Source organism: Protopterus annectens, chromosome 6.part1 (assembly GCF_019279795.1).
Source record: "Protopterus annectens isolate FY-2018-M chromosome 6.part1, PAN1.0, whole genome shotgun sequence".
NCBI lineage: Eukaryota > Metazoa > Chordata > Ceratodontiformes > Protopteridae > Protopterus > Protopterus annectens.
Window position 1 is genome coordinate 193,467,203 of NC_056738.1, and position 17,505 is coordinate 193,484,707.

The following is a 17,505-nucleotide window of genomic DNA, read 5'->3' on the forward strand; positions in this document are numbered from 1 at the left end:
TTCAAGTCTCTCGAGCACGTAGCTCGATGGGATTTGGATTTTCTGAGGTGCAGCATGTCCATTAATTCCGGGTTGGACATGGCTTTATACGTCAGGCACAGATTGCCTCTGAACAGGCGGTATGCCACTGAGTAGAGCTGGAGTTTCTTTAACCAGGCAGCATATGGCATCTGTCTGAGCCCTTTGATCCTCTTGGTGAGGTACTTTTGGGGTCTTTCCACTTGCTGCAGGTGTCTGGTAAGGTACATCCCAAAAGGGGCATTGTACTCAATTATGGGCCTGATGAGGGATGAGTAAAGAGGCACGATGACCTCCCCTGATCTAGATGTGAATCCCTTCATGATTAGGTGGGCTATATAAAATGTTTTTCTAACCACTTTGGCCACATGGTTGTCAAATGAGAGATTGCTATCAACTTGGGTCCCCAGTTCCCTAATTACTTCTTCTGTACTTAATGGATTACCACCTATGTGGTAATTTGTGGGCACTTTGTTTTTTCCAAAGGGGATGACTATACACTTTTTGGCATTTAGCTTGAGGCCATGGCTCTGGCACCAGTTGTCTGTTTCTATGAGGCCCTTTTGGAGGATGCTTGTGTCGGCTGGTGAGTCGATTATGGCGCCCAGTTTGCAGTCATCTGCAAACTTGATCAGCCACAGTCCTTCCGTGTTGGCCTTTACCTCCGAGAAATATATACCGAACAAGAGAGGTTCCAGGACAGAGCCTTGTGGGACACCACTTGTAACTGGTTTGGAGTCTGACATGGCTCCAGCAATTCTAACTATGTAGGTTCTGTCCTTGAGCCAGTTTGCAATCCATCTAGTGACATAGGGGTTTATATTTAAGCTGGTGAGCTTATCTATAATGCCCGAGTGGGGTATTGTATCGAAGGCTTTTGCGAGGTCCAGGTAGGCTGTGTGGACCACCTTCCCTTCGTCAATGGCCTTGGTGACTGTTTCAAAGAAATCAACCAGGTTTAAGAGGCAGGATCTGCCGTTAACAAAGCCGAACTGGGTAGGATCCAGTGTCTGTAGGTCCCCAACATCTTTATTTATGAGGTTCATGATGATCCTTTCCATAACCTTGCAGACCAAGCTAGTCAGGCTTATGGGGCGATAGTTTCCAGGATCCATTGAGGCACCACCTTTATGGAGAGGGACCACTGTTGCTGTACGCCACTCTTTGGGCATATATCCTGTAGTAAGGCTAAGATTGAACAGTAGTTTTATGTTTGGGTTTAGCTCTTCTTGGAGTTCATGTAGGACGCAGCCTGGGACACTGTCTGGTCCCATTGATGCTGTGTTTTTTTGCTTTGGAGAAGGCGGCTCTTACCTGAGCATCTGAGATGTCAGAGGGGCAGCACTCTGCTGGGATAGATATTTGCCCTTTTGGTGGGGAGGTGGGGGGGAGTTTGCGCTGAACCTGTCAGCTAGGATGTTGGCAATGTTTGTGGGTTCAGTGTATTTTTTGTCATTTTGGACTAATTCTGAGCATATCTGGGAATTCCCACCCAGGTTCCTAACATAACTAAAGAAAGCCTTGTGATTATCCTTGGTGTCCTGTGCAATTTTTCTCTCAAAGCTAGCCTTAGACAATTTTATGAGTGCCCGTAGTTTTTTGCTAATACTGATCAGTGATGCCTTCCCTTTTTGGGATTTTGCTGTATCATTTAGTAGCTTCCTCCTTCTATTGTATAGTTTGTTTATGGCTGGGGTCCACCAGACAGGACGTCTGCCTTTGGAGGATTGGGTCTTGGTTTTATTTGGGATCGCATGATCCATGCATTCCTGAAGGTGTTCATAGAATGCGTTTATAATGGATTCTGCGGTCTGGGCCGTATTTTCCACAGGCCCGGGGGCTTTGAAGGATTCCACCTCGGTTTTGAGGAGTGTGAAATTTGCTTTAGAGAAGTTTTTCACTGTAGTTTTCTGGGCAGGGGGTGGGGTCAGGATGTGAATATCCAGTGAGATTAGTTTATGGTCTGATCTTACCAGTGAGGGATACACTTCTGGTCTGGAGCATAGAGTCCCCATGTTGGTAATGATCAGGTCCAGTATGTTTTCCCCTCTTGTGGGAGTGGTAACAAGTTGTTCCATAGCATTTGAGTTTATAAATTCTAGGAACCTTTGGGCTAGGGTGTTGGAGCTAGAGTAATGCTCCCAGTCTATGTTTGGGTAGTTGAAGTCACTCAATATAATGGTGTTTGGAGAGACCTTCATATTTTCCAATGTTCTCAGGAAGGCCGAGTGGGGTTCCTGGGTTTGGGAGGGTGGTCTGTAGCAGGCTATAAACTGGAAGGCAGTTTTACCCACTGTTAGTTGCACATGGATAGTCTCTGATGCTTCGTGCTTTGCCACCAACCTGGAGGTGTGGGTATCTTTGATGAATATCGATACTCCCCCTTCTTTTGTGGTTCGGTCCAAGTTATGAGGCCGAAAAGCATGGTATGAGGTATAACCTGGTAGTGCTGGGGTGCTCTCGGGAGCCCTGAACCAGGTTTCTGTTACTGCACAGATATCAATGTTCTCCATGCTAAGGAGAGTTTCGAGTGCGTGCATCTTGAGGTTTAGACTTCTGGCGTTGAGTAGCATTACTCTTAGTTTCTTATCCCTTGTGATACCTATGGAGGTGGGTTTGTCTTTTGAGCCTTGCCTAAAAAAGGCACTATGGGGGTAGCAAGAGCCTTTGCCAATATCCGAAAGTCCAGGGGTGACAGGTGCAAGCCGTCCCTAGCGAAGCATCGTGGCTTGTTGAGCATATCATCCCAAGCTGACAGGCATTGGATCCCCTTTGAATGACACCAGTACTTAAGCCAATTGTTGAAATTGATCATTTTGTCTTCATATTGTGGCATCATTCTTGGTGAGGGTAAGATGCTACTCAAGGTCAGGGTCATATCGGCCTGGGCTACGTGCTCAGAGAGCTCCTTTATGTCTCTTTTCATGTAGTCCAGGGAGGTACATCTCAGGTCATTCACACCAGCATGGACAATGACTGAGTCATATTTGTACTTGCCTTGAAGTGACCTGAGTGCTTGTGTTATGTGGCGGATCCTAGCACCTGACAGGCTGCTCACCGTGACCCTCTCCTTGTTCAGCCTGGTGAGCGGGACGTCAGTGTGCCTGATGATAGAGTCACCTATTACAAGTGTATCAGGTGTGTTGTTTAGTCTTAAGGGCTGTGACTGTTCGGCACACTGGCTTTGTGAGATATGTGTTGCACGTGATTTGTTTTGGGGTAGCGGTTGCTTGGGTGTCTGCTTTGGAGGTCTCTGTTGCTTAGGCAGATCTTTATTTAGAGCCTCCGAGTATGTTTTTGTGTGATTATGTGTCTGGTTTGCTGTCGTGGTAGGTCTAGGTGAGACTGGAATTGTAGTGAGTGTGGTTTCCTTCTCTTCCTGACTGGTTATGCCAGTACTGAGTTGAGAGAGCTTAGCCTCCAGTTTGGCTATATGGTTGCATCTCTCACATGTATTGGAATTTGTTGGGAGGAGGAGAGGGTTGTCTGTGTACATGAGGCAGTTGTAACATTGCCTCAAGATTCCCAGATTCACCAGCTGGACTGGAGAGGCGATTGACAACTGACCTTTGGACATGCTAGAATAATATTGGGAATTCCTTAATAATTGAAAACAAGGGCCAGTGGGGAGTGAGGGTGTAGTGCTTTTAATTTTTAGTGCTGACTTATATAATTGCTTTAGTGAGCAAGTGCCAGGTAACTTAAGTGCAATGTGTTACAGGTAACTTAAATGCAAAACGACAAACAGTAACTTTCTTTCAAGTGAAACAAGGAAATAAGTACAGTAAGCAATGCAGATATCACTAGTGATCCACAGAAGCACTGAGAAGCCGCGTATTAGGTGGAATTAGCATTCCAGGGAAATAACAAGCAAACAACAAGCATATAAACAAAGCTAGATTCAGCAGGCCTGGATCTAGTCTATGCTACAGCAAACAAGGTGTACCAATTTCAATAAGATACAGTTCAAATATTCAGGCACTATAAACCCTTAACCAGAAATTCCCAGCTCAGAAGGGCAGAGTCCAGCCTCTTCTCCCACAAGAGTGCAGACCACGAACCTTCTTAATATAAAATAACTGGCCTGAAGCCCAAGTGCCTAAACCAGAACTAATACACTTTAAGAATAACAGACACTGGGCTCTCAATCAGCAGTTCCCAACTTAGAAGGATGAAAGCTACCTGTCCTGCCACCACAGTGCATGACACAAACCTTCCTAATGTAAAACAACTGGTCTGAAGCCCAAGTGCTTAATCCAAAAGACTTAGAATGATAGCTACACTTTAATCAAGTTACTACCAAGCAGTAATAAATACAATTGAATACTTTAGAGAATGCCTGGATTAGTGCTCAAGTTACACAAACAAAGCTAGATCCAGCAGGCCCGAATCCAGTCTATGCCACAGCAAACAAGGCGCACCAACTTCAGTAAAAAGCAGTTCAGATATGCATGCACTATAAGCCTTTAACCAGAAATTCCCAGCTCAGAAGGGCAGAGTCCAGCTTCTCCTCCCACAAGAGTGCAGACCACGAACCCTCTTAATGTAAAATAACTGGCCTGAAAGCCCAAGTGCTTAAACCAGAATTAATACACTTTTAGAATAACAGACACTGAGCCCTCAATCAGCAGTTCCCAACCTAGAAGGATGCAAGCTACCTGTTCTGCCACTACAGTGCAGACCACAAACCCTCTCAGTGCAAAACAACTGGTCCGAAGCCCAAGTGTTTAAACTGAAAGGCTTAAAATGAGTTACACCAAGCAGTAATAAATACAATTGAGTACTTTTAAGATGATGCAGAAGTAAAATAAAGTAGGTAGAAACACAAGTACAGTAAAAGCTTTTTTTTTTTTTTCTGAACAAATGCTGAGATCAAAGAAACAGATTTGAGTGCTGAAACTAGAAAACTGGCTAGTTATAAGAAAAAAAAAAACTAAGCTAGAAGGCTTCCCTCCAACACAGAAGGGCTTGGGGGCTCAGAAGCCTACAAATAGTCTATACCACTTAACAGGAAAGGCAGGAAACAAGCTTAATTTTTTTTTCTGTTTCCCAGATGCTCTCTTGGTACACAGTAGGAGTGCCTGAAATCAGAATATGATCTCTGTTTTAGCACTGTCTTTATTATTGAAGTAAAATATTATTTGTCTCAAAGATCTCATGATTATATTATTCATTTAAATTTCATTATTTATTATCTGAGAAATGGGCATTATTATTATTATTATTTAGTGCAACGTGTTGGTAGAGCTGAGGTTTCTGCTTGCAATTAGTCAGATCATGTGAATATACTACCAGTGAGATATAATTTTTTTTATAATTTATTATTTAGCTAAATCAAGAGTTGTCAAAGTAACTGGATTGGATGTATCCAGAGTGGCGACAATACTACTATGCCAGGAAGAAAGCTATGGGAAATTGAAGGAGTCTTCTAACCATCACTATGAATTGTGTGTTGGGCGATGAAAACCATAATTTGTTTGAAAAGTAGTTGCCATGGGTAAGGAGTACTGGAAGACATTGGTTCAAAAAGAGGGTGATGATTTGAGGGTGAGGTTCCAGGCCAAAGACTAAGCTCTGTAAATGATCAGAGTTTAGTCCTAGTCTGGGAATGGTTGTTGGCAGCTCATACCCAGAGCAGCAGTGCATATTCCATTTATGCTTTTGTTGACAGGTTACATTTGGTGAACAGGTTAATGAATCAAAGTTTTCTGTGCTTTTCCTTTTCTACTTAAACCCATTGAATACTAGTTGTTTGACTTGAGAGATAATCTCTTTGGTGGCCAGCAAACATATTTGGAACAATGGAGTGAAAGTAAGAGACATAGTCCATATTCCTTACATACCCATAACCTCTATCCTTCACATGTTTGGCAATGGTAGAATTCAAACCCCTGTAGTGCCAGCCTAAGCCAATGATCCATCACAATGAGATAATAAGAACATTTCTCCTAACATATATTTGGCTAAATCAATAGTTGTCAAAGAACATTTCCAGAGTGGTGGCAGCACTACCATGCCAGGGAGAAAGGTGTGGGGATTTGGATTTGGGGGATTCTCTGAGACCTCCCTATGAACTGTGTGTGTTGGGAGAGGTGAAAACAATACTTTGTTTGGAAAGTAGATGCCATGGGCATGGAGTACTGGAAGACACTATAGTTCACAAAGAGAGTGGTGAGAAGGAGATGGGGTGCTAGGTGAAAGCGTCAGCTCTGTAAGTGATCAATGTGCAGTCCTCGTCTGGAAATGGATGCTGGCAGCCTATACCCAGAACTGCAGTGAATATCCCCTTTATACTCTTGGGGCTAGATTACATTTGCATTTGGTGAACAGGTTAGTGAATCAGAGTTTTCTGCACTTTTCCTTTTTTTAGTTAAACCCAGAGAACACTAGTTGTGTGAGACTTGAGAGATTATCTCTTATGTGGGCAGCAGACCTATACAGGGCGATGGAGTGGATTTAAGAGCCATAGTCCATATCCCTTACATACTCATAGCTTCTATCCTTTCCATATTTGGCAGTGGTAGAATTCAACGCCCTCTGATGCCAGCCTAAGCCAGCAATCCAGCAATCTATCACACTGAGGTAATAAGAATATTTCTCCCAAAGCCTTTTACTTTCTCAGAAAATCTACTATCATGCCTAGACATCTGTATCACAATCACAGTTCACTCACCAACCTCACTACTCTTTGCAGTACAAGCATGAGTCATCAAAGTGATAAGCAGAATCCCTTAAAGTAACCAGGGAATACTAATATATATGATAATGCCTTATAATAGGAGTCAATCGCTGCACAGTAATGTTGCAGTCAACAGTATGGGCAAAGAAAGAGAGTAACAGTCAGCTGTCTATCAAGAGCCAGGATTCATGATAGCAACAAGACACTCAAATTCCTCCACATCATGTATGCGTGCAGTGTGGTAATTCCACATGTCCAGCCTGATAGATACAGAGTGAGATATGGTCAACAGCTAGTCTGGAGCAGTATCATACCATCCCCATAAATGATACCACAAATAAGCATAATATTTTTTATCAGCAATTGCTGTCAGTTGCTGGAGTACAATGCACATTAGCATGAAGCAAGATAGTGGGCTGTCCTAACTGTTTTGTTAAAAATAGACTGTACCCCTCTGTCTCCAGGGATTCTGCATATTGACCAAGATATTCTCTATCCAAGTAATGCCTTTTAGGCAGAGGCAATCTCCTATACCTTCCAACCTAAAAATTCCATCCTAACAAATGATAGAAAAATAAATTAGTGATTATTCACAGTGGACAGCTGAACATACGAGGGCATTTTGTTTTATATGCATTATACTATGAGGATACTAGCTATAGAGCAGCTGCAGGTAGCATGCAGCATGTTTCCAAATGTGAGGAGGTAAAGGAGGTTGGAGAGCATCAGGTGACTATCATTGTCATTATGCAGAGGGTAGCATGGAAAGGATACAAAGAGGGAAGGGAGAGATAGGAAGGAGAGTGAGGAAAGAGCAGAGTTTTGTGGGGGGAGAGAGGGAAAGGTTCAGGTGGGGTGATAGCAGCGACAAATCCAGGCGCTATCTTGTTTTAATAAGGTCATAGGTTCATAGATTAGTACTAGGCTAACTGACCTTGTGGGATATTTTAAGCCTATACAATCAGACTCCGCACCTTATGTCTGTAAGGTAAGCACCATAAACATTAGTCCAACCGCCCTCCCAAGTGATCATATATGTGTATTATTCTACATACTATCGTGTGATATGAGTATTAGGTTCATAGGTTCATAGGTTCATACTAGGCTATCTGCCCGAGGGCATTTACAAGCCTAGCCCATAGTTTTGTGGCTTATGCCACCCCTTTAGTATGGGGAACTATACCCGTTATTTTGCTTTGCCACTGTTGAGCAGTGACACTGAGGTAATCCCTGGGGTATATCTGCGATCTCCCATCCATTGGTCAAGATTTCTCTTGAACAAGGCCAGCGAGGTGCTCTGCCTCACATATACCGGGATTTTATTCCACAGCATAGGGAGTCTTTGGGTGATGAATCTATCCCTCCAGCACGTCCTATTAATAGCTGTGTCGAAGTTTAAGTCTCCCGCCCTTGTGGCTCTGACGGATCTAGATTTTTTGAGGTGAAGCATATTCATCAAATCTGGGTTTGACATGGCCTTGTATGTTAGGCAAAGGTCACCTCTGAGCAAGCGGTAAGCGACTGAATAGAGCTGGAGTTCTTTCAGTTGGGCAGCATAGGACAGATGTTTGAGACCCTTTATCCTTTTGGTGAGGAACTTTTGTGGCCTCTCCAGCTGCTGCAAGTGTCGGGTCAGATACATTCTGAATGGGGCATTGTACTCAATCATTGGTCTGATGAGTGATGAGTATAGGGAGACTATGACCTCCCTTGATCTAGATGAGAATCCCTTCATGATAAGGTGGGCAATGTAGAAGGTCTTCCTAACTACTTTAGCTACATGGGTGTCGAATGACAGACTACTATCAACCTGGGTCCCCAGGTCCCTGATAACTTCTTCTGTGCTCAGTGGATTGCCACCTATTTGGTAGCTAGGGGTAACCTTGTCTTTCCTGAAGGGTATGACTATGCATTTTTTGGCATTTAACTTTAGGCCATGGCTCTGGCACCAGTTATCCATTTCTGTGAGACCCTTCTGAAGGATATCTGTGTCAGATGTGTTTTCTACTATGGCGCCCAGTTTGCAGTCATCTGCAAACTTTGTCAGCCATAACCCTCCTGTGTTTGCTTGTACTTCGGAAAAGTAGATGCCAAACAAGAGTGGGCCCAGGACTGACCCTGTGGTACACCACTTGTGACAGGCTTTGAGTCTGACATGGCGCCAGCAACTCTGACCCTGTGGGTTCTGTCACTCAGCCAGTTTGCAACCCATCTTGTGATGTATGGGTTAACATTTAAGCTGATGAGTTTTTCAATGATACCCGAGTGGGCTATTGTATCAAAGGCCTTCGCCAGATCGAGGTAGGCTGTATGGACTGCCTTTCCCTCATCAATGGCTTTGGTGACTGTTTCGAAAAAGTCAACCAAGTTTAGAAGGCATGATCTGCCTTTGACAAAGCCAAACTGGGATGGATCCAAAGTCTGCAAATTCCCTATGTCTTTATTTATGAGGTCCATTATGATCCTCTCCATGGCTTTGCAGATAAGGCTTGTCAAGCTAATGGGCCGGTAATTTCCAGGGTCGGTGGAGGCACCGCCTTTGTGAAGTGGGACCACAGTTGCAGTGCGCCACTCCCTGGGTATGTATCCAGAGGTAAGACTATGATTAAACAGCTGTCCTAGCTGTGGGTTTAATTCCTCGTTGAGTTCGTGGAGCACACAGCCGGGGACACCATCAGGTCCCATGGATGCTGTGTTTTTGCTTTGGAGAGAGCAGTTCTCACTTGGGCGTTGGAGATGTTTGGGGGCTGCAATCGCTTGGTATAGATATCTCTCCTTTTGGGGGAGGGAGTTTGCACTGAACCTGTCAGCCAGTATGTTGGCAATGTCTGTAGGATCAGTAATCTTCACATCATTTTGAACTAGTTCTGAGCATATCTGGGAGTTTCCTCCCAGGTTTCTAACATAGCTAAAGAAGGCCTTATGATTGTCTTTTGAGTCTTTAGCTATTTTTCTCTCAAAATTTGCTTTGGATGATTTTATGAGAGCTCTTAGTTTTTTACTTATAGTGATCAAGGGTGTCTTACCTTTTAAGGATTTTGCTCTATCTTGTAGTAGCTTCCTCCTTTTGTTGTAGAGTTTGTTTATGGCTGGGGTCCACCAGACTGGGCGCTTGCCTTTGGTACAAAGAGTCTTTGTTTTGCTTGGGATTGCCTTATCCATGCAGTCCTGCAGGTGCTGGTAGAAGGCATTTGTAAGTGATTCAGCGGCTTGAGTACTGTTTTCCGCCGAATCACTTACAAATGCCTTCTACCAGCACCTGCAGGACTGCATGGATAAGGCAATCCCAAGCAAAACAAAGACTCTTTGTACCAAAGGCAAGCGTCCAGTCTGGTGGACCCCAGCCATAAATATTAATATTTGTATTAATCTGTGGTTTCAGTATATTATAATATTATCTCAATTTGCATCTATGTAGATGAGTTATTTTACTTGTGGAGTTTTTCTCCCCAGGCCTCTTTCTGAAAACCGATAACATTATCTAGTCAGACATTCCTGATGAACAAATGTCAATAAATAAATAAACAAAAGCATGCACTTTTCTCACTTTTAGGGCAATCTAGCTTGAGATGTTCTTCTATACTCATAACTAGAGTCTTCTTAACTAGAGTCTTTCTTTGTCAGCGATGTTTTCTATATAGCCCTTAGTGTTGAATATAAAAGGAGATCAAGGTATTTTGATTTGCAAAGACTTTTGGGACCTGCAGCACATAGGATACTTGCATGGAAAAACATGGAACAGCTGTATGCCATCATATTTAGTAGCTCTTTGCATTTATAAGGATGAAGTAGCTGTCCTTTATATTTCTGCACAATTGTGTTTGGTTGACCCTGTGAGTGTTTGATGTATGGCTTATGCGTGGAGGTCATGGTTGTCAGATTTCTGACAAAAAAAGGTCTTTCATGCTAAGTGAAGACCAAAAAAAAAAAAAAAAAGGTCTTTCGTTCATTCAGAACAGCAGGCAGTTCCGCATTAAGCAGAAGTGGCTCCGCTGTGCTATTTTTGATTGGTGGATATGCTGGTATATGAGCCAATCAAAAATTTGCACAGAGGACCCTCTTCTGTGCTTGCTATTCTGCATTGAACAGAAGTGGCTCTGCTTAGCGATTTACGATTGGCTCATATACCGGTATACAAGCCAATCATAAATCGCAAAGTGGAGGCTGTTTTGCCAGGATTTTAACTGGCAGTGTGGGACTTGAGATTGGGCTGCTGATCCCAGGACAGTCCAACTCAAATAGGGACATCTGGCAACCCTACTGGAGGTGTAGCCTAACTTGTATTACACCTGCTAGAAAGTTGTTCCTATGGCTGGTAATTCTCTAGTCCTATATCATAATGCAATGTCTGCTGTCAGTACTCTGTATACCTACCTTTGAATTGTGCTACTTGAGTAATATACCTCCTTCATGAGTTTGTGAATTTTGGAAAATGTTTTGTTGCTGACTTGTATTTCTGTATGTTCTGAGCATCACCAATAGCCTTCATGTATTAATCAAAATTTCTTCTACACAGCATCTTCTTCATTGTCTATGAATCATGGACAGACTTTTTTTCACTGCATTTTCCTGTATACTATCCCCAACCACTGTGTACACTGTCTATGTATAATTTTCCTAATTTCGATTCCTTCTTTTTTTACTTCATTAAAAATACCACCTTGCATTGTGTCTAAGTGGTATTTTTGCCAAGAATTTTCCCCTCCCTTTTCATGTCTACTTTTGACATTTTTTATGTGTTCAGCAAATTCAAATTGTACAGTAATAAACAATTTCTGACAGTTTTATAGAACTGCTGCTTTATTCCATGGCTTAAAAACATTATTGTTAAAAATTATACTGTTTGGGGTGTTCTCAGCACATACATAATAACTGTGCCTTCACTTGAAGATTATAGCTCTCAACTGTCCAGATTTTTGCAGAATGCCCAGATTTTTGTCTCATATTTTTGTTCTGTTCCTCCTAAAATTTGTATTTTTCTGGCAAATCATTGAGGATCACTAAATGATGGCAGGCTTTTGAGTTTCAAAGTTTATATCCCTCAGAAAATGTATACTAACACAAAACCTATCATTCTAGCAATTTCCTACATTATAAGAGCAGTATTTAAAATGTGTCCCTATTTTTGGGTCTTTGTCTTCCCATTATTTTTGGCTTTGTCCAAATTTCTTCTGCTAAGGGGATGAGAGGTATGTTGAAGATACTCACACTCCTTTCAATACTGATCAATCTTTCCAGTCATCTCCAAGTCTGATGACCCATTTCACATGTTTATTCTTTAATGAAAGATGGAAAATAAGACTTGATTGCCTCATAATTAAATGTTGCATTTTATAGTGATTAATTGGCAATGGCTGCATTAATACATACGCACTGCTGAATTTTGCCAACTAGAGATGAATTTGGCTGATTCTGAATTGTTAACCAGTTAGTATACCAAAGTACCACTGCTTCTTTCATTTAACCCCAGTAACACTTAGTGGGTAATTTTCGTTTAAGGTTTTTAACTTATTATCCTTTCCAAAATTCAAATACTCATTGATGTGAATAGTTCAGTTAGACGGCAGAAGTGCTGTGGTAAGAACAATTGATGAATTTCAAGTAAGTCCTGGTTTTGGCCATAATAAATATTACTTTTTTTAAACAAAATAAAATAATTACTGAGGTTATTCCTATCATGCTGCACTGCACATCAGCCTCATTTACTTCCTCCATTTTGAATTTATCACAATGTGAGCAAGCAATGGTGTCCACTTAGCTAGGACTTTTGGAACTGCACACAACTTCCAGATGGTAGCCCTACCCACCATCAGCAAGTATAGCCACCCTCACCCAGCCAATGCATGTTTCTGAATATTTTTCACTGCAGCAATAAATAAATAAACAGATAAATAAGATAAGATAAAATGAAATTTCTTCATTAATTGGTCAAACACACATTATAAAGAAAAGCCCCTTTACAAAATGAATAATAAAATAAAACCTTTGTAAATATGCTATTATTTTGTGTGTAATTTTAAATGTTTCACTATATACGTTAAAGCTCATAGATTACTCCGATAGCATACCCAAAGCTAACTGGTCTCTTGCATTTGTGGCTGGGTATCTGGCACAATTTTGGTAAGTAGGATAAGTCCAGGTGCCAGACTACATATTACCTCATTGTTTATAGCATTTTCCCCAAATAATCCTTGCAACTAACACTACCACTTTCAGTCATAAAACCAGTTCCATAACAAATTCATCAGTTTGAGCCAAAGGCCATGCTGTTAAATTTTCCTTCTAATCTCTTATTAGGCACAGTATCAAAGGTCTTTTTGAAATCAGCTTACATGACATATACATTGCATGACTCCACTCCATTCAGCTGCACTTTATCTGCCTTGTACTTAGTATTGAATAAAATTAATATTTTGCTAGGGACAATTAAAGCAGGACAAAAAATCCCCACTGGGAAAAATAAGACAGAATTAAGAATCCCACATAACTTTGTCACATTAAAATATTGATATTCTGAACCTGAAGTCAGATGTGATCGAACAGCAGCACATCTCTCTGGTTTCATTCTTCATACTTGTGGTGACTTTCATCCCAAAATGGCTGCACCAGAAATAAAGATACTATTACCCACTGACTCTGACTCCTGCTGGAATAGAAATATTAAACTTGTGCATATCAATATTAAGAATGTATCGGATGAAATGTTTGAATTTCACTGCTTTTTGACCAATTCAAATCACACATTTTATATGCTATTGAAACATGACTTGGACCTTATTTTTTCACTTTTCACAAATACAGTTTCTTTAATAAATGATTCTTTACCAGTTGCTATGTACTTTGTTCTATTAGCACATTCAAGGAAGCACTTCAGGTACCATAGTAAAAAAAAAAAAACTTGACATAGCTGTGGATTAACATGAAACTATACTGCTTATTTACAACGTCCTTATTATCCCATGCCCGATACTGTTTAGCATGACTCTACATAAAATACATTTATGATTATCCTTAGTTTTTCCTCTCCCTGCTCAAAGAATTGCACCCCATTCTCCAGTTACATGTCATGGATATTTTCTATCTCACTTTCCTCTATTTACTATCATCCCTAAGACTACTTTTTCAAATATTTTGTGTTGGACTACACTGCTTATGCTAAATAGCAGCTTGACTATCTAGCTATGTGTGTGTATACATATGTGTGTATATATATATATATATATATATATATATATATATATATATATATATACACACACATATATATATATATATATATATATATATATATATATATATATATGGGTCCCTATCAGATCGTCGAAATTTCAATTCACCTAACTGTCATTTCGTCGAAACTTCATTACATCGACAAGCATTTTAGGTGGGGGGATTCGCCCCCCACACCCCCCAATGTGGGGGGCTGTGCCCCCCACCCCCCCCTAACTATATATATCAACTCCAGGGTCGCACAACATTGGGGACGGGGGCAAATGCTTGTCGATGTAATGAAGTTTCAACGAAATGACAGGTGAATTGAAATTTCGACGATCTGATAGGGACCCATATATATATATATATATATATATACACACACACACACATATATATATATATATAAAGATGATGCCAAAATATTGTAGCTGAGCTATGTTTTCTCATACTTGTCATGTACACGCCCTTGCCTGTATCATTTCTGCTACTGCTGTGCATTACCTCAGCTACTATTTTTGAACTGTTTGGACTATTGTAGGCACTACAAGTTGCTGTCTTTGTTGAACTGTAGAATTTGTGTGACACAAGAAATTGTTTTTCTTATATCTGCACCATAATTTCTTGTTATGTAAAAGTACTTTTGGAGTTTATGCCAACATCTCTTGTAGAATGCAACAAATGGAAATAAATGCAAAAATAATACTTTGATACAATTACTACAACAGAAACTATGCATGCATAAGTCAATTTGACTGAAGTAGTTTTATGATAGTTTCACATATGTGAGGATATAATACCATAGCTATAAAAAACAACTTACCTGAGGATAAGAATACAAATGGCTACCAAAGTGTAGGCTAAAAGGGTCCCAATGGACATCATATCTACCAGCGCCTTCAGGTCGAACAGAAATGCCATGAGTGCTACAGAATTCAAGCATATATTTAGTAATGTTAGCATAAATATCCAATGCTGTTCCTTCATGTAGTATCTTAGCCAAGATAGTTTCTTCCACTATGCAAATGTTCTGAAGCTAGATCTTAACATCATATTTATTTCACTTTTTCATCTATTGCTCACATTATATTAATTATAGTCTTGTGAGTAGTTTTTCTCTGTATTGTCCATACCAAATGCCTTTCATCAATTATCCCATCCACATCACCTCCAGAAAAAAGTTTATACTATCCCACCAGTACAGAGTGGGAAGCTGTATCTGTGTCTGTTGACTCATATTTGAGTACTGAACTGAGTGGCAGAGGGTCACTAAGGAAGTCAGAATTCAGATTAAGTATCTCCGATCAGCTCTTGGTCTCTTGCAGGAGAGTGCAAATGATTTCTGCTACATACTGTTCTGACAAATGTAATTCCAGGGACTCTAGCAGAGGTACTGAAAGTGAGGGGGAAGTACAGTCAGATTATCCACAGATGATGATGAACCCATGGTAAAAGGTGGCCATGAACTGCCCTGACATCAATTTATGCAATGATCTGGTGGCAGGAGTGAAAAATATGCCTAGTGAGGAAAAGAATTTATTACTTTCAGCACTGCAAAATACAGGGACATCTCATCACCTTTCTGAGTTGATACTGAAGCCGTGGAAAGGAAATGGTGCACAGAGAATGTTGGAGTATAGGCTGGCACCCACTGCAGTCTGAGAGTCTCAAGTAACAATTATGCCAAATCAGTGGCATAAAAAACAAGCAGTGCTCTCCGCGGCTGTGCTGAGTATGCACAGACGTACATGCGCTTAGCACTAATATTGCATCTGGGTGCTGTAGGAATTGGGGAGAAAGGCTAAGGCATGCTACAAATGCCCTCAAAAGTTTCTAGATAATACCCTTTCATTCAGGGGTTGTCCTCACTTCCACCAGTAGACTGAGTGGGTGAGAAAAGGAATGGACAGGGAAAATGCTATAAAAATGTAAGAAGTCAACTATATTATTTAATGCATATATGTTATGGAGAGACACTGCAGCATATTATCTTGTAGAAAGGTTAATATCCCTTGAGGAGATATTTGTGGACTATAGTCTGAAACCTGATATGGAAAACAGAGTACATTCTGTAGAAGAACACTCCTACTGCATGTAATGGAAGGGTAATATGGGGTAATCTGCTTGAATATGACCACATCCTTAATTTGTAAGCTCTTCTATATACTAGTCTCAAACTCTGTAAATTAATCCATGTGCCCTAATACATATAAGCTTCCTGATGTCCTGCACAAGTCACTAAATGATTGATACTATGAAAGGAAAGTATTAAAATCCTACCAAATGTGGAAAACCTTGCTTGATTTGAACTCTGAAGTGTGAACTGGGATCAGGCAGCTGTAGCAAATGTAGCTTATCCACGCAGGAAAGGAATGCAAAATGGTACAAGTCTGTGCCACATAACTTATGAAGTAAGACTCTACAAAGACAGGCCAATATATGGCATAAAAACTCTTTTGTTACTCTTTGCAAGAATCAAAGTTCAAGAGAACAGTATGTTTTGTAAAGAAGTTATTCTACAACAAGGAGGCAAATGTGGAAGATAGAGGGAGGATGATTCAGTCATGATGAAAGCTTTTTTCACAAAGAAAGTGTTGCAGATGTTGCACTAAATATCTGTCCTTAAGAGGTAGTGCAGTCAAAACTCAGGAAGGAATTCTAAGGCACATAGGTTCATAGGTTCTTAGGTGTGTACTGGGCTAATGGCCCTGGAGCCTTTACAAGCCTAGCCCATAGAAGTGCCCTGGCATCATGCCACCCAATGTTAGTTCCCAGTGCCTCTATCAAGTAGAGCCATTGGAGTGATCTCCGGGGTGAACTTTCTATTTCCCATCCACTCATCAAGATTTCTCTTGAAGAAGGCCAGTGAGGTGCTCTGTTTGACATGTATGGGAAGTCTATTCCAGAGCATGGGCAGTCTCTGGGTTATGAACCTGTCCATTCAGCATGTTCTGTTGATTGTGGTAATGAGGTTGAGGTCTCTGGAGAAATTGGTGTGGAGGTATTGGGATTTCTTTAGAGGGAGCATTTCTAACAGAGCTGGTCAGATATGGGTTTGAAAGTCAAGCAGAGATTGACTCTTAGTAGATGATAGGAGACAGAATAGCTGGAGTTTTTTGTCTGTCCATGTAGGAGATGTGTTTAAGGCCTAGGATTCTCTTCACAAAGTACTTTTTGTGGCCGTTCCAGCTGTTGCATGTGTCTAGTGAGGTACATGACAAATGGGGCATTGTACTTGATGATTGGCCTAATGAGGGAAGAGTATATAGAGAGATGATGACCTCTTTCTTCCTGGATACAAAACCCTTGTAATAAGATGTGCCACATAGAAGTACTTTCTAACCACAGTGGCAATGTGGTGGTCGAAGGAGAGGTTGCTGTCAACCTGTGTCCCCAGATCTCTTATAACGCCTTCAGTGTTCAGTGGGCTCCCATTGATGTGGTAGTTAATGGGAACTGAGTTTTTCTCAACGGGGATGACAATGCATTTTTTGGCATTAAGCTTAAGGCCATGATTTTGACACCAGTCATTGGTCTTAGTGAGGCCTTTCTGTAGGATGTCTACATTACTTGGGGAGTTAATAATGTCTCACAGC

At 41.0% G+C, this 17,505-nt stretch overlaps 1 protein-coding gene across 3 annotated transcripts in view; it reads right to left on the reverse strand.

The window, feature by feature from the left end:
• LOC122805468 (cationic amino acid transporter 2-like) overlaps positions 1-17,505 on the reverse strand; it is a 509,319-nt gene that overhangs the window by 117,984 nt on the left and 373,830 nt on the right. For 2 of the 3 annotated variants that reach the window (XM_044075647.1, XM_044075646.1), the window contains 2 exons: positions 14,733-14,835; positions 13,217-13,297 (listed from right to left, as the gene is read on the reverse strand). In XM_044075647.1, coding sequence (XP_043931582.1) covers positions 13,217-13,297; positions 14,733-14,835 — 184 coding nt within the window. The remainder of the gene's footprint in view (positions 1-13,216; positions 13,298-14,732; positions 14,836-17,505) is intronic. The other variant, XM_044075648.1, reaches the window with a different exon arrangement.